The sequence below is a fragment of the Marmota monax genome, unplaced genomic scaffold (genome assembly GCF_021218885.2).
Source record: "Marmota monax isolate L192 unplaced genomic scaffold, Marmota_monax_Labrador192_F-V1.1 WCK01_AAM20220418_F8-fsc00020, whole genome shotgun sequence".
Classification (NCBI taxonomy): Eukaryota; Metazoa; Chordata; class Mammalia; order Rodentia; family Sciuridae; genus Marmota; species Marmota monax.
The window spans coordinates 20,161,952-20,178,862 of NW_026692912.1; the positions used below are offsets into that span (position 1 = coordinate 20,161,952).

At 53.5% G+C, this 16,911-nt stretch overlaps 1 protein-coding gene across 7 annotated transcripts in view; it reads left to right on the forward strand.

The window, feature by feature from the left end:
* The window catches only part of Lrsam1 (leucine rich repeat and sterile alpha motif containing 1), a 35,776-nt gene that overhangs the window by 16,677 nt on the left and 2,188 nt on the right, over positions 1–16,911 (forward strand). For 6 of the 7 annotated variants that reach the window (XM_046451355.2, XM_046451356.2, XM_046451357.2 and 3 more), the window contains 11 exons: positions 256–395; positions 1,255–1,299; positions 3,226–3,296; positions 6,744–6,843; positions 8,157–8,244; positions 9,102–9,176; positions 10,544–10,624; positions 11,990–12,085; positions 14,544–14,642; positions 15,353–15,484; positions 16,489–16,570. In XM_046451355.2, the coding sequence (XP_046307311.1) occupies positions 256–395; positions 1,255–1,299; positions 3,226–3,296; positions 6,744–6,843; positions 8,157–8,244; positions 9,102–9,176; positions 10,544–10,624; positions 11,990–12,085; positions 14,544–14,642; positions 15,353–15,484; positions 16,489–16,570 (1,009 nt within the window). The remainder of the gene's footprint in view (positions 1–255; positions 396–1,254; positions 1,300–3,225; positions 3,297–6,743; positions 6,844–8,156; positions 8,245–9,101; positions 9,177–10,543; positions 10,625–11,989; positions 12,086–14,543; positions 14,643–15,352; positions 15,485–16,488; positions 16,571–16,911) is intronic. The other variant, XM_046451359.2, reaches the window with a different exon arrangement.

Genomic DNA, 16,911 nt, shown 5'->3' on the forward strand with positions numbered 1-16,911 from the left:
CCCCCCTGAGGTGGGAGGGCAGGGCGATTAAGCTCTCACATCTGCCCCGGTACCTGAAAGAGAAGGCCCTGACCCATCACCCAGGCCTCCTCAGGCACAAATGGGCACTCTAAGGTCCAGCAAGAGGGGACCCCCCCAAGTTCACACAGAGTAGACAGGCACGGTGGGGCAGGAAACCCAGTCTCCTAGCTCCAGTCAGAGCCACTCCATGGCACATCAGGGCTTCGCTCAGGACCTCTGCCTCCCGCCCCACAGGAGCAGTCTCGGCTGGAGCAGGGCCTGAGTGAGCGCCAGCGCTACCTGGACGCAGAGCGGCAGCGTCTGCAGGAGCAGCTAAAGCAGACAGAGCAGAGTATCGCAAATCGCATCCAGAAACTCCTGCAGGAGAACCAGAGGTCAGTCCTGGCCCTGCCTCTGGCCCAGAGCCCTTCTCTGCAGGATGCCCTTCGAGGTCCCAGAATGGAGGTCCAGTCCTCCCCACGGTCTTCACTCCTACCCACGTGCTTCTGCTAGGGGCTTCAATCCCCATCAACACACAGAAAAAGGAACCTTACCCAAACATGTCGAGGTCTGAGTCCTTGTCATGGGACTTACGCTGACTGGACCTATGGCCGTGGCAAGTGTTTCCCTGCTGGCCCCAGGTTTCCCCTCTGTAAAATGAGTGGCTCTAGCAAGGTAGTCGAGATCTCGCCTGCTCCAGGATTTTGAGTTCCAAGTAGCCTTTTGCCTGAGGGCTTCACCCTGTAGTGAGATTTAGCTGAACAAATTCTGTCCTTGGTAGGAGCTCCTAAGAGCAGGTCTCAGTGGGGCTGGGGAGAAGGGGGACAGGTAGAGATTTCAAGAAGCTTGAGAATGTCTAGTTAGAGGGGAGATTGCAGGAAGAGTCCAGAAGCAGGCTTTCGCCTCGTTTCCTGTCCCTCCGGGCTTCCTCTTCCTCATCCTGCTGCGCCTGGTGCTCCCTCACCTGTCAGTTACCAAGCGCCTGAGTCCAGAAAGTGACCGCTTTTTGGGAGCTCACTTCATGTTTATTTTCTCATTTACTTTTTACAAACATCCCAGGAAGTTTTTCACCTGTTTTCACAAGTGAGGACATCTGGGGCCTGGAGTGGCTTTACTGGCCTGGACACAGAGATCCCAGGTGGCAGGGCTCAGAGGCAGGCACTGAGGCCCCTAGCATGGCCCGTGCAGTGAGGTGGGGCAGCGCTGCGGGAAATGGGCTGGTGACCGCAGGGAGCGCTCTGGTTTTCTTCACAGGCAAAAGAAAAGTGCGGAGATCTTGAAGTCTCTGGAAAACGAAAGGTAAGCGTCCTTCCAGGGAGTGCAGCTCTGGGGAGGGAATGTCTTTGTGAATCTCCAGGAGATTGTCCCAGAAAGTTTTCTTAAAGCTATAAAGAGATTCAGCTTGTTAGGATCAAATTAAAAAGAATTGCCATGCCAGGAGTGGCAGGACCCACCTGCAATTCCAGCAATTGGAAGGCTGAGGCAGGAGGATCACAAGTCTAAGGCCAGCCTTGGCAACTTAGTGAGACCCTGTCTCAAAATAAAAAATAAAAAGGCCTGGAAATGTGACTCAGTGGTAGAGTGCTTGCCTCACATGCGCAAAGCTCTGGGTTCCATCCATAGTACTGTCAAAATAAATAACTAGATCAAAAAATAAATTATCACTACTTTCAAGTTCTTTAAAAAATTTAGAGACATGAATAGGATGGATACATAATGAATATTTCCAATATAAAAAAAAAACAGAACAAATCTACATTTATGGAAAGAAAAAGAAATAAAATACATTTGTCCCTTTGTATCTGAGGGGGATTGGTTCCAGGACCATCTGCAGATACCAAAGCCCACTGATGCTCAAAGTCCCTTATGTAAAATAGCAAAGTATATGCATATAACCTACACACCTCCTCCTGTACACTTTATATTTAGATAACTTATAATGTCTAATACAATGTCAATGTTGTTTAAATAGCTCTTATACTCTATTATTTAGGAAATAATGACAAGGAAAAATATGTACCTGTTCAGTACAGAGGCAGGTTTTTTTCAAACATTGTTGATCCACAGTAAATTGAATCCACAGATGTGGAACCCATGTATATGGAGGGCCAATTGTGTTCTTCACTAGGGAGAATAGTCATGTTGCTAAGTAGAAAAGTGGGAGGCTGTATTTAAAGAGGAATATACCAGTTATCATTTTAAAAAGACACTCTGACCAAGAGTGATTGTACATGCCTATAATCCTAGTGAGCTGGGAGGCTGAGAAAGGAGGATCACAAGTTCAAGGCTCACCCCAGCAAGTTAGCATGGTCCTAAGCAACTTAGCAAGACCTTGTCTCAAAATAAAAAATAAAGAGGGCTGGGGATGTGGCAGAGCACCTCTTGGTTCAATTCCTAGAACCAAAAAAAAAGACACTCTGCACATATCTGTGTGCAGAAAGCATGTGGACCCATTCCCAGGGTTACTACTGAATGTTTTTGAGTCATGGGACTTACATGTAGTGGCCTTCATTTTCTTCTCTGTGTTTTCTGAGTCGACTGCATTGGGGCACACCACTTTTGTAATTAGAAAAGATGATAGAGAGGAAGGACCAACTCCACCCTCCACCCCTCCCTGAGATGTCAATTCTGATCCCTCCTGGTTCTCTCAGGTCCTGCAATAGCAGCGAGGACTCTGAGCTGTCCTTGGAGGAGCCCTATCTCGCCCAGTCAGTCCAAACATCTAGGCCCCCACTGCCTGGAAAGGCCTTCTGCAGGGTGCTTCCTGGGGCTACAGTAACCACCCCCATTTAGATGGGTGCCAGCACACCTTCCAAAACATGTTGCCGGTTTGTGCTCTGAGCAGTGCACAGACATGCCCATTTCTCCATCATCGTTGCCTGCAGCAGCAGCTACTGGTTTTCTTAATCTCAACCAACCTGACAGGTGAATAGGTCTGGCCTTCTTTGCCAGTGATGTTAAGCGTCTTCCCATGTTTACTGGTTACTTGTAGTAAAGAACTGGCCCATTTTTCTAAGGGGATGTTCACCCTTTTACACAGGTGCTCTAGCTACAGGGCTGGAATTAACAGGCCCCACAGGAGGAGGTGGTGATGTGGGCATTCAGGGAGCTCATCTGGGTTGGCTCTTCAGGGCAGGCTTCCTGGAGGAGGTGGTGTTCTTCTGGTGGGGTTCCCTGTTGGAAAAGTTGTTTGCCAAGTGAATGGATGGCTTTTTTTCTCCCTAGAATAAGAATGGAACAGTTGATGTCCATAACTCAGGAGGAGACAGAGAACCTGCGACAACGTGAGATCGCCGGTGAGTTCTGAGATAGGGAAGGTGAGGGCCCTAGAGAAGAACATTTGGCCGCCTGGGCCAGTGGATGGGCAGCCCTGTCTGTCAGTCATGTGTGGAGAGCACTGAGTGTCAGCCCTCAAGAAAGGCAGGCAAGTCCAGCTCATGGAGATGGGGCTATGGGGCCAGGCTAGGCTTGGATTCAGAGTCTCAGCTTGGATACCCGCTGTGACCTTGGGGGCATTACTGGTCCCTAACTTTTCTAAGCCTCAATTTTCTTATCTATAATATGGGAAAATGCTGATGACCTGGCCATCTCATAGGGTCATTAGGAGAGCCAGATGGGATCACACCTGGACCAAATGAGCCTTTCACAGGGCTGGCTTCCCTGTTTTTGAGAACCAGGGAACTGGGCTGGCCCCTCTGGGGTTCCTGGGTGCTGTGCCCCTTCCCATCATTCCTCAGGAATGGTCCTGGGCTCCACGTGGTACACACTAATGAAGGGACCCCACCATGGTCCTGAGGACTTGTAGACGTGGGCTAAGGACAGCCAAGGAGGTGTTGCCTGTCCTTTGTTAAAGTAAGAACTGATTCTATTGGGTGTCCCCGCCTCTGCAGCCTTTGTCAGGAAGCAGGCTTCCCTCGCACACTTGGTCAAGGCTGTCTGTGGGCTGGGCTCTGAGGCAAGCCCGTGGCATGCCTGTCGTCCCCCCACCACCTGTCAGGTCATTAGCATCTTGGTGTTAAAGGTCACTGTATCCACCATTTGTAAAAACAAAAATGTGGGGAAATTTCCAGAAAGATCTTCATCTAATTAACTGCACGGGGATGGGAACATGTCTAGAGACTTTTGTTTTCCCCTATTCAAGCTTCCCTATTACTTAACTTTTTTAAAAAATGAGCATGTTTTATTTTTGGTTTTGTTTTATGCCATACTGGGCCTTGCATATGCTGTTAGGCCCCAACCCCTTATTATTTTTATAACTAAAAAAACTCAGTAAAAACAGCAAAAAGGCCCAGCAGAGTGATACTCACCTGTCATCCTAGCAACTCTGGAGGCTACAGTAGGAGGGCTACAAGTTGGAGGCCAGCCTGGGCAATTTGGCCACCCTCAGCAACAAAAGGGAGACCCCGTCTCAAAAAATCAGAAGGTTGGGGCTGGGATTATGGCTCAGTGGTAGAGCACTCACCTTGCATGTGTGAAGCCCTGGGTTCGATCCCCAGCACCACATAAAAATAAATTTAATAAAGGTATCGTGTCCATCTACAACTAAAAAAATTTTTTAAAAAATCAGAAGGTCTAGGGATGTGGCTCAATGGTGAAGCAGCAGAAAAATAGCAAAAAGTTCTGGAAAGGTAGCACTTGAGTCAAGGGCACATGGTTTCAGGAGTCCCAAATATATTGTTCATGCCTTAAGATTGTACTTCTAAGATTACTTAGAGGATAATTAAATAATCAGATGTTCACAAAGATGTTTGAGCAAGAATATTTACTGAAGGATCATTTAATATTTTTTTTTAAAAAAGCACAAATGCATCCAAATAGAGAATTACCTAAATAAACTTTGGTGACCCACGTACGGGAGTCCTCTGCAGTCATAAGTATCACATCTAATTGACACAGGCAGATATTCACTAAAAAAATGAGAAGTGCTGTGTTAATGTGATTCTCTTTCGATTCTTTCTATTATGGTAAAACGCTCTTCACATAACTTCGCCATTTTAACTACTGAAATGCGCAATTCGGTGGCATTGATGTTCCCATCCTCTCCTCCGCGCCTCTCCAGTACGATTCCATCTTCCCCAAATGAAAATCTGTCCCATTTCGCGCTCACTCCCCATCCCGCTCCTCCAGCCCCCCATAAATGCCCACCCTGTTTCCTGGCTTGTGTTTGCCTCCTCTGGGGACTGGTGCAGTGCAACCCTTCGGTATTGTCCTCCTGTGTCTTTGCACTAACCATGAGGTCCTCGAGGCGCATCACGCAGCAGCAGCTGTCAGAGTCGTCTTTGTTTTAAGGGTGGATGACACCCCACAGCATGCACGAGCCACACTGTTGGTGCATTTGTCCCTCAGTGAGCATCTGGGTTGGCCACTGTACAGATACCTCTTCACTTGAGTCCCAGCTTTTTTTTTTTTTAATGTTTTTTTAACTTGGTTATAGACCTTTCTTTATTTATTTATATGTGGTGCTGAGAATCGAACCCAGTGCCTCACATGCCAGGCAAGTGTGCTATTGCTGAGCCCCAGCCCCAGCTTCCCAGCTTTTAATTATTATATTTCTCCCCCTCCACCCACAGAGAGAAAGGGAGTTGGCCGGGGGAGGAGAAAGAGAGGGAGAGGGCTATTTTATTTTATTATTCTGGTACCAGGGATTAAACCTAAGGGCAAACCACTGAGCCACATCCCCAGCCTTTTTTATGTTCTATTTAGAGATAGGGTCTCACTAAGTTGCTTAGGGCCTGCTAAGTTGCTGAGGCTGGCTTTGAACTTGCAATTCTCCTGTTTCAACCTCCTATTTTACTTTTTTTAAATACAAAAATATGCATTAAAAATCTGTTGGCACCAGCCACGATGCATACACCTGACATCTCAGCAACTCTGGAGGCTGAGGCAGGAGGATCACAAGTTCAAGACCAGGCTCTGTAACTTAGCAAAGCCCTGTCTCAAGATAAAAAATAAAAAGGGCTGGGTGTATAGCTCAGTGGTAAAGTGCTCCTAAGTTCTAACCCCAGTACCCCTCCAAATAAATCTACTGGAAGAATGCATATCAAAATGTAGTGTTTCTTGGTGACAAGGTTATAGAAGGTTTGTGTGTGTGTGTTGGTGTTTTATGGTTGGTCCGTCTTCCAAGCTCAGGTTACTCTTTTTTTTTTTTTTTTCAAACAGCCCTTTTAATTTCATTTTATTTTGAGACAGGGTCTCACTAAATTGCTGAGGCTTTTCTCTAACTTATGATCCTCCTATCACCTTTCCCAGTCTACACCATCATATATCTGGTTTGTATTAGTTTTATAGTTAAAAAGAGAAGTTGGGCATGGTGGTGCACACCTGTAATTCTGCCTTGGGAGGCTGAGGCAGAAGGATCACAAGTTCAAAGCCAGCCTCAGCAACTTAGTGAGGCCCTAAGCAACTTACTGAAACCCTGTCTCTAAGTAACAATATAAAAGGGCTAGGATGGACTCAATGTTTAAGCAGTCCTGGGTTCCATTCCCAGCCAAAAATGAATAAATAAATAGAAAGAAACTTCTTTTTTTGAGGGTACTGGAGATGGACCAGGGTCTCAGGCATGCTAGGCAAATGCTCTACCACAGAGCTACACCCCCAGCCCTGAGAGAAACAATTTTTATAGTGACTATCAGGCACATAAGTAGGTGGTGCCTTGAGTCCTGTCCTCATGCAGCTTCATTCCTACTGGGGTCCCCAAGGGTAGCTAGCTTCCCTCAGCACACCCCTTACCCCTCTGTCCGCAGCCGCCATGCAGCAGATGCTGACTGAGAGCTGTAAGAACCGGCTCATCCAGATGGCCTACGAGTCTCAGAGGCAGAGCCTGGTCCAGCAGGCCTGTTCCAGGTAAGGGGAGGAAGAGCATTCCCAGGCCAGGGCCTCGGGGGAGCTGGCGCAGGGCCTAGGACTCAGCAGAGAGCTGGGCACTGGATCCCCTGCCCTGGGCTGCCCCAGCCTTAGCCATGTTGTCCAGCGCAAGTGGTGACTGGCCTTCCTGACTTTTATAGCTGGACCCCATGATTCAGGGTTGGGCGGAGATGCAGTAATAACAGTCACACCCATTTCTTAGGCACTGTCCCTGTGCCAAGCCAGAGGCTCTATGACTGATGGCATTAGCTTATCTGTGAGGGACTATATTTTTATTAGTCCCATTTTACAGTCAAAGCTCAGGTTCCAAGAGACTAATGCAGGGAACAAGCCAGCAGGTGGCAGGCCAGGACTGGAGGCTGGCAGAGGCAGCACGCGCTCTGGACTGGGCTGGCCTTGTCCAGCTCCTAGGGCTCATGAAGCCGGGTGTGGGACGTGCTGGAGGGGGAGAGTGATGGGGCTGTCGGTGTTGCTGGTCCCTCTGGGTCTGGGTCACCAAGCTCACCATAGCCCTGTGGGCTTGTCAAAGGTTCCAAAGGTGCCCGGGTGAGAAGAGCTCAGTGGGTGCTCAGCAGCCCCTGCTGCCCTGACTCACTCACCACCCTCCCCGGCCTTGCCTATGCCAACCATCCCTGTGTCCCTGCAGATGCAGGAACCTCCCTCCTTTCTGGATGTGTGACATGGTTCGGGAGTACAAGATTCCTACCTGAGGAGTCTTGGTCCCTTCCTAAAAATTTCTCATCAGAAATTCCTAGTAGCTACTCGCAGATTGGTTAGAGGATTTGATGAGCATACAGTCCCCCACTTCAGGGTCTAATCAATAACTCAAAACCAAGACTGCATGGAGGCCAGGGCGTATGTGAGGTTGCAGGTTTTGTGCCAGAATCACCAGCCATGTTCCGGGAGCTGAGAGCAGATGGCCAGGGCAACAGTGTCCAGGAAGGATGCTTTCCCTGTGGAGTGGCCTGCTGGGATGTTGGAAGCTCTCTACCTGTAGGAGTGGTTGGGCAGAGCCCAGGTGTCCATTGCAGGGGCATCATGGAGGGGACTGCATGACTGGAGGGGTGAGAAGACCTGGGAGATTCTCTGCCAGCTCCTGGCTCCAGCACCTCCCTTCTGGGACCATGCAGTTTGGACAAACTGTGTGTGCCCAGCCAGGGTCATGGCCCCAGCAGGGACTCCATGGGTACTGGTCAGTGAATGAATGGTATCTCATCTCCTCCAAGGTGTGTGCACATAATAGGTACTCAGGAATTGTTCAGAGTTAACAAATGTGCTGTCTTTTCTGGCAGCATGGCCGAAATGGATGAGCGGTTCCAGCAGATCCTGTCATGGCAGCAGATGGATCAGAACAAAGCCATCAGCCAGATCCTGCAGGAGGTGAGCCCTGGCTTGGGGCATGAGGGCAGAGGTGACGGGGGTGCCCAGGGCCCCTAAGCTGGACAGTGTGTAAGAAAGGAGACTCTGTGACCTTGGAAATGTCCAGAGGGGCAGGGAGAGGCCTCTGGAGCATGGTCTTCTGGTCACCGAATCTAAAGAAGCACCCCCTCCCTGGGGCACCTCCCCCGTCCTCCCCCATCCTTTACACGGGGCTCATCCTAAGGCCTCACAGGGTGAGAGGTAATGGTGTCCATGGAGCCCTCAGGACAGCGTGGTGAGACACGCCCCCTTCACACTCCCAGCTACTGCGTCCCCCTCCTTAGCTGGGCCTCGCAGGTGGAGCCCAGAGCAGATGGAACACCACTGTGGGCCCCGCGGTCTGCAGCATTTCCCTGTAGCCCGCGCTCTCCCCGCCCAGCCTGGCCAGGCCACCTTCCCTTCCCCTTTTCTCTCTAACCCAGTCTCTTCGTTTTCCTAATAGCGTGACCTGATGTTTGTGAGACAGGGCTGAGGAGGGTCTTGTTCCCAGGGCAGACATCTGCCTCTGGTTAAGGAGGGGCTCAGGAGCTAAGTAGACTTGGCTCATCCCCACGGCCGCAGAGGCTCGCAGGCCAGCCACTGCTATAGAAATCGGTGCAAGGCGCAGGAAGAGCGCGGAGCAGGGTACCAGCCCATGGGAAGCCCTTAACGTTAGGATTTTAAAAACTTGGATGAAAAGGTGAATGTGTATTTCAGTCTCTCCCTGAGAAACGTAGAAATCATGTGCCCAGGAACTGTATGCAGATTTACTCCCCGGATGGCCCAGGGAGAGCAGCGCCACCGCTGTGCTGAGCGGTTGAGCGCCATCTGTTTTGCAGAGCGCCATGCAGAAGGCTGCTTTTGAGGCCCTCCAGGTGAAGAAGGACCTGATGCACCGGCAGATCAGGAACCAGGTGGGTGCTGGGGGGCGCTCCATCCTAGACCTGCCCTCAGCTTTCAGAGCCACCTGGAGGCTGCTGAGCAGGGCTGCAGGTCACAGGACAAGGTGTGAGGCCCCCACTTGCGGGCTCACAAGAGGCCTGTGCCTGGGGCCCTCCTCTTCCTCGCAGACCCGCCAACGCAGGCAGACTGACAGCAGCTCTGGGCTCCCCTAGGAAGACTGGATTTCCCAGCCGGGGGATTCGGTGGGTCACTAGGAGCCTCGAGCGTCCTATCATCTGCTGGGGAGAGGCCTGGGCCTGGCAGGAGGGGACTGTGCTCCCACCCAGGGCTGTGGCTCTGTGGCACGCTCTGGAATGGGGCTGGGCTGGAGGAGGAGCTTGCAGGCCATGGGACGCTCATCACATCCTGTTCAGCACACTCGAACCTCACCTTTCTGCATGGTTTATTTTCCTTTCTATTTCTTTCCTCTTTGGCCAAAACCAACCTATCCTTTTTAATTTCCCTATTTAATTTCAACCCCACATTGCCGGAAATGAAGCTCATTCCTCTGACCAGGGGTTAGTGGGGTCAGAGGGTCATAGGCACAGGGTAAAGCCACTACTGTGGGACCTGACCCCAGACATGCTCAGTGTAGGTGGGTGGTTGTGACCCCCCAGGCCAGCTCTTCAGCTTGGAGCAGGCATCCCAGGGAAAGTGCTCTCACTTACCTGCTTTGTTCCTTGGGCAAGTTACGTAACCTTCTGAGCCTCAATTTTTTCTTGTCTGTAAAATGGAGACATAATATATCCGAACAAGCAGAGAACAACTAATTAAATGATGCAGAGAGGGACAGGGATGTGGCTCAGTGGAAGAGGGCTTGCCTCACTGGTATTGGGCCCTGGGTTCTATCCCCAGCTCTGCAAAAAGAAAATGAATGGTGCAGATAAAGCACAGCAGGCTTGCACTCAGTGGATGCTCCATGGTCAGCCGCCACCGTTAGTTCTTCCTTCCCTTCTGAGGCCCTCTGCCATGGGGAGGAAGCAAGAAAGTCTGCTCAGGGGACTGTGTATCTGTTCCTACTCTCCCTGGCTCTGAAGGAAGCCCTTCTTTATCCCACACTTCTTTACTGGGTGTCGGCCGGCTCTGCAACAGGCCTTGTGCTGGACTCTTGGACTCAGACAGCATGTCCATGTAACAAGGCAGCAGAGCTGTGGCAAGCGGATCCTGTTTGCCCTCCGTGCTGTTGGTGAGATTCCAAGGCCCTCAGGTCCCCCTCTTCCAGAGCCCCCAGCCTCCCCTAGAAGGGTTTCTGAGGCCCCATCTGGCCACCAGAGGTCGGCAACGCAAAATAGAACCACGGTTAACGCAAATAAAACCCCCTGTCTCGTCTTCTGTCTAGATTAGGTTAATAGAAACTGAGTTATTGCAGCTGACACAGCTGGAGTTAAAGAGGAAATCCCTGGACACAGAGGCACTGCAGGTACGTAGGGCTCCCTGCCTGTCACCCTCCCTCCCCAGCCCAGCCAGCCAGACTCCCAGCGCTCCCTCCCGGCCGGCCCGTGGCCACTGCTCATCAGCACAGGGGAGTGGGACCAAGCCCCAGCTCCAGGCGGTCCAGCTCGAGCCAGGCCAGTGGGGCTGGTGCTAGGCAGGAGGGTCAGAGGAAGGAGGGCTTCATCACCGCCGCTCTGCGTTTCCTTTACTGGGAGAGGGTGGCTGCTGAGTTCTGTCTCCTTAAGCCATGCTTCTGGGCCACTGGTCCCACTCCCTGGGCCTCTGCAGAAGGGAGTTTTTGGTGTCCCAAGGATGTCTGGAGAAGATGACCAGCTATTTCTGTGCCATTGTCTGTAGGCAGCATCTGTGTGTGCCAACCTAGGTGTCCTGTCACAGAGGCGAGAGGACAGCAGGGGGTGGCGGACAGCAGTCTGGACTGGACAGCTGGGATCTGCCATGTGGCTTGGCATGTGGAGAGGAGGGCTTTCCTTTCCCCTCTCTGGACCCCAGACTCCCCAGGTGCTCACTAAGGGGCTGGAGGGGTGGCCTGTGAGGATATGTGCCCATGCCAGGCTCCCAGACAGAGCCTGCATCTGTCATTGTCCCCGTCGTACTCAGTGGAGGGGCTCCAGTTGTCGTGTGAGCTTCTCAATACAGTGAGGATGCTGGGTCCTGGAGTCCTGCCCTCAGCCCTGTCCAGAGGTACGGTGTGACCTTGGGCACGTCACTGCCCACCCTGGGCCTCCCTTTCTACCCACCCCAAGGTGGAAGCAATCACTCAGGGCCAGTCTATGTCACTGGCCATCAGAGAAGGTGAGGCAGAGAAGGCCCTTTGTGAGCTTAAGAGATGAGGGGCTGGGGTTACTCAGAAACTGTCACCACTACGCTTGGTGGTGCCCTTGTCCTTGCTGGAGGGGCCCCCACTGCCAGGGCTCCCCTGGGGCTCCCAGAGGTAAGAGGATGAGTGGCAGGGACACGATACGGGCTCCGGTTTGCATGTGCCTCCATGTGGCAGCCTTCCTCACATGGCGCTCCCCGCCCTGCTTCTGCCCGTGCTCTGTGGTCAGTGAGGCCGGTGGCCCATCATTTTTTGTTGGACGTTTCTTCCCACTCATCGCCATCAGTCACTGGGGTCCCATGCCTGGCTTAAGCTCAGGAAGGGAGACGGGGGCTTGGGAGGAAGGGGAGTGGGACGCAGGGCAGAGGGGCCTTTTGGCTGTGTCCCCAACTCGCCGAGAGGCATCGGGCAGAGCCTCAAACTGAGCTGAGAACGAGTGACAGCAGTGTGGCGCACCCGGCCCTGGCGCTGGGCGCTCGCTCGCGGCAGCTCAGGGGCCGACTTATGTTGCAGGAAGTGGTCTCGGGGCAGCGCCGGGCACTCAGCTCCCTGCTGCAGCAGCTGCTCAAAGAGAAGAAGCAACGGGAGGAGGAGCTCCGCGAGATCCTGGTATGTGCTTGGCCTCGGTCCAGCAGGTGTCCTCCCCCACCCACGGTGTCCTCCCCCACCCACGGTGTCCTCTCCCACACACGGTGTCCTCTCCCACACATGGTGTCCTCTCCCACACATGGTGTCCTCTCCCACACACGGTGTCCTCCCACACACGGGTGACCTCTCACACACACAGTGTCCTCCCCCACCCATGGCTGTCCTCTCCCACACTCGAGCTGCGTCTCTAAAACACTCTCATTGCTCGGGTAATGGGGCCCCGTAGAAGGAAAGGCGGGAAGGACAGAGGAGCAGCCCTTCTGGTGCCTGGATGTGGACTCCAGCTCCTGACGCACATTTCTAGAGGCCCACGTTGGGGCTGCGTGTACCTGAGTCCCAGCTCCTTGGGAGGCTGAGATGAGAGGCTCGCTTGAACCTAGGAGCTGACCAGTCTGGGCTGTGTAGAGACCCCTTCTCAAAATGACCAGCCGGGGCTGGGGCGGGGGCTCCGCGGCAAGGCCCTGGGTTTGATCCCCAGCACCACATAGAAATAAATAAGTGAAGGTATCGTGTCCAAGTACAACTAAAAATATAAAAAACAAAATACCCAGCCTGCCTTCACGTCATTCAAGTGACCCACTGAGTTCCATTCGCGGCTGCACTGGGACAAGCTGTCATTTGATCAGGCTTCTATTAACCAGTTTTTTAGTCTTTGTCAACAATGGTCTCTGAGTGTCTTTGTAGCTAAGGACTCTTTTCTAAAGTAACATCTTCATATGTATATTTTTTACTTGTCATAACTTTATTTATTTTTATGTGGTGCTGAGGACCGAACCCAGTGCCTCATGCAGGCTAGGCGAGCGCTCTGCCATCGAGCCCCAGCCCTGTAGCTAAGGCTTTGGGGACAGCATGAGGATTGCCTCCAGGAGAGGACACCCCACTTCTAGGGCGGGTGGCTGAATAAGCTTTGGGCAGGAGGCCAGACCCTCTGCACAGATGGCTTTGATTCTGAGGCCTGTCGGGGTGGCGGAGCCTACAGTGGCTATCTCCTGCAGACCCTTTGGGCACCCGGGCAGTGAGGACAGAAGCCAGGCCCACCAGCTGGGACTGAAAAAGACCCAGTTTTTGTCGAGTCACTGTGACCGCACCGAGCTCCATTCTGGGCCGCGCCTGTGCAGATCGGGAAGAGTGAGACCGTCAACTTCCAGAGCCCAGCAAAAGCCCAGGTGGCGTGTTTGTGCCAATCAGACGCTGCCTGCTCCCCGTGAGGCCTCACCACCACCGCCCACACCGTGTGCATGTGTGACAGGTGGCCCGGCAGCGTGCAGTGCCAGCCATATGCTGTGGCCTGGTGCTTCTGTTCTCGCAGCCCTGGGGCCTCCCCAGGGAGGGGGCAGCACCACCCAGCGGAGCACTCGGGGCCACAGGTGTAGGACGGAGGTACGCCCTCAGCCAGGGAGGGCCAGGGACAGCTTGGCAAGGCCCAGGAAGGCCTGCCTGGGACATGAGGCCCAAGTGTGTGGGGAGAGGCCCGTGTGGAGCCGCTCCCGAGGGGCTGCAGCCTCCAGGCCCTGAGCGCAGGGGATCCCTGTCTCGCGGCTTCAGCTTCCTCCCTGTGAGGCAGAATCTGTCTTCTAGCGCACAGTGCTCTAGAAAGGCCCCGGCTGGGGCTGTCCCTGTGGAAGGCACTGGTGTGACTCACCTAGAGCAGTGCTGGCCCAGAACAGCACTGATGATGGTTATCAAAAGGCACCGTGAGGGCACCGCCCCTGGCACGTTCCTGAGTCTTCAGACTTGCCCCACGGCAAAGCCCTCCCCAGAAACCGGAGAGTCCTAAGGAGCCTGCGCCCTGCCTGGTGCCCGGGGCAGTCTGAGCTCTCTGGGGACAGAGAGGGCTGCATAGGCCTGCTCTCCCACCAGCAGAGAAGAGGGCATCTCTCTAGAGGCAGTGGCAGAGTGTGGGACCAGGTGGCAGGGGGCTCAGGTGCAGGTGTGTGGCATCAAGCATCTGTCACCTTCTCCAGAATTATCCCTGGCCACAGCTGGGAAAGGCAAGGCTTCCAGCCTTCTTGGTTTCAGTGGGTTAAATGAATGGTGGGACAAGTGATGGGGCAGCCCTTTGTGAACTACCAGGTGCCACCATCTGCCCAGAGGAATGCAGTTCACAACTGTCTTTGTCATTACACTTTGTTTTTTTCTTCTTCTTCTTCTTCCTCCTCACCTCCACCCCCACCCCTGCTCCTTCTTTTTCCAGTACTGGGAATTGAGCCCAGGGGTGCTCTACCACTGAGCCACATCCCAGCCCTTTTTGTATTTTGAGATGGGGTCTCCTTAAGTTGCCCAGACTGGCCTCAAACTTGTGATCCTCCTGTCTTGGTCTCCCAAGTTGCTGAGATTACAAGCAGGGGCCAGGACGCCTGGCAGTGTTAGTTTTTATTTCTGGTTTGTAACTAACATTGACTGTTTCCATTCTTGGCAGACGGAGTTAGAAGCCAAAAGTGAAACCAAGCAGGAAAATTACTGGCTCATCCAGTATCAGCGACTTCTGAACCAGAAGCCCTTGTCCTTGAAGCTACAGGTAAGAACACCGCTGCCCTCTGGTTTGGGGGCCAGCAGGGATCCTTCCAGAGGAGCCGCAGAGCCTCAGCCCTGCCCTGCTGCTGGTCACTCCAGTTTAATTCAGTTCATTTTTCTGGTGACGCTCTTGTGCCAGGACCCTTTAGAAACAGAAATGAGAGTGAGAGTCCATTCACCCTGGAGAGGGAGAAAACAGGGTGCCCGTCACCGTCCTGCAGGCAGAGACCATGAGCCCTGCAGGGGCAGGACAGACCGAGGTCTCTCCCTCCTCTCTCCTCTCCCTCCTCTCTGTCACGCTCACAGGCGCACACACACTTTTTCATATTTATTTTTTAGTTGTAGTTGGACACAATACCTTTATTTACTTATTTTTATGTGGTGCTGAGGATCGAACTAGGGCCTCTCACGTGCTAGGCGAGTGCTCCACTGCTGAGCCCCAGCCCCGCACACTTTTTAAATACATAATAAAATACATAATAAAAGCCCAGTACCCTCAGTTTTGGCAGCTGTGACAGACAGCTCTCCCACCCACGCGCAGTGCTGCCCCATCACCCCAGGCTCCGTGGTGTCCCGTGTGCAGTGAACCCTGGTGTATTTTAACAGTTCCACTGCGGTGGACATTTAAGTCGCTCACTACCTCAAGTTGACAGATGGAATGGCTCTCCCTTTCTCCACGTGGGCACCCTGGCCTTGCTCGGGTGTGTCTTGCAGGAGGAAGGCATGGAGCGCCAGCTGGTGGCCCTGCTGGTGCAGCTCTCTGCCGAGCACTACCTGCCCATCTTCGCCCACCACCGCATCTCACTGGACATGCTGAGCCGCATGAGCCCTGGGGACCTGGCCAAGGTGGGTGCAGCGGCCCCTGAGGAGGTCAGAGGCAAGGGCTGATTGCTTTTCATTCAATGTGGTAGGGCCAGTCATGCTTAAATGGCCCAGGGCTTCCTTGTGTCCAGATGACCTCATGCCTACCTCATCTGTCCCCAGCCGCCTATGTGTGCTCTTCAGTGTCAACACATGTCCTTGGGGGTGGTCTGGTCCAGCCCCTAGCCTGCCCCTTGGCATCACAGCCATGGCCACAGCACTGCCTGAGCCCCAGTCAAGTTCTGGGTGTGAGTCAAGCTCTGTATGTCCAGTTAGCCCACGTGCTGCTTAAAATAGAATGACCCGATGGCTGCTGCCGTCTTCCTGGTGGACGCTTGCATTTCCCAGGCAAGACTCCGATAGTCTGCAGACCCGAACTTGATGACTCGCTCTCCCGGCAGCCCCTGAGACAGGTGCCGCCATCCTTGGCAACTTCAGATGGGGAAACTGAGCCCCCTGAGCAAGCTTAGGGCTTGACCTCAGGTGGTCTGGCCCCGAGTCCCTGCTCTCTTCCACTCTGTGTCCTGTCTCTCCTGCAGACAGAGGACGAGATGGCACTGAAGGGTCCTGGGCCATGCCACTTGGGCTCTGGGAGCCCAGGGACTGTGTGGCCAGGCACAGCTGCCTCTCTGCAGCTTGGCTCAACTGTGGCTTCTCTCCCTGTCACCTGGTTATTCAAGTGACATCGTTTGTGTAATCCCTAGCACTGGACAGTATTTGATGAGCTGTAGCTGTTACTAGTCTTGGTGTCCTTTGGGGCCTCAGTTTCTCCCCCTGCCACACTGATCAGTGCCCCTAGACCTGAGCCAGTCACCTTCACAGTTGTCTGGGCACTGCCTGATGCTGACCCCGAGCCTGGTCTGCCACATTCCAACCAAAGGTACCAGAGGCTCCCTATGGGCCGGGGCCTCGCGGGCAGCTCCACCCAGCAGAGCAGGCTCCTCCTGCTCAGCCCCAGTCACAGTCTGCTCTTTTCTGAACTGCCGCAGATTGGCGTCTCAGAAGCTGGCCTGCAGCATGAGATCCTACAGAGAGTCCAGGAGCTGCTGGCCAAGGCCAGGATACAGCCAGGTACCAACCCCAGGCCTTCTCCAGGGCTTCTCCTAACAGAGCCCCAACCGTATGAGTGGCTGGCTGATTGGCCCTGGCAGGGGCTGGCTCGGGGCAGAGTGGGCAGCTGGAAGCTCTGCTGGTTCAAGGGTGGGGGGAAGATCAGAGAAGCAGCTTTGGGGGCCTCTCGTGTCTCCTGATGGGCAGCAGCCCATGCAGTCTCCTGGGTAGCCTGGTAGTTCAAAGCTCAGCCCCTAACCAAGGGCCTCTGTTCTGCGCTCCACCACAAGGTGGCACTGTGGCTCCCAGCAAGCGGTGTTCCCTCTGAGCCTCAGATTTCTCATCTCTGCTGCAGAGTGGCT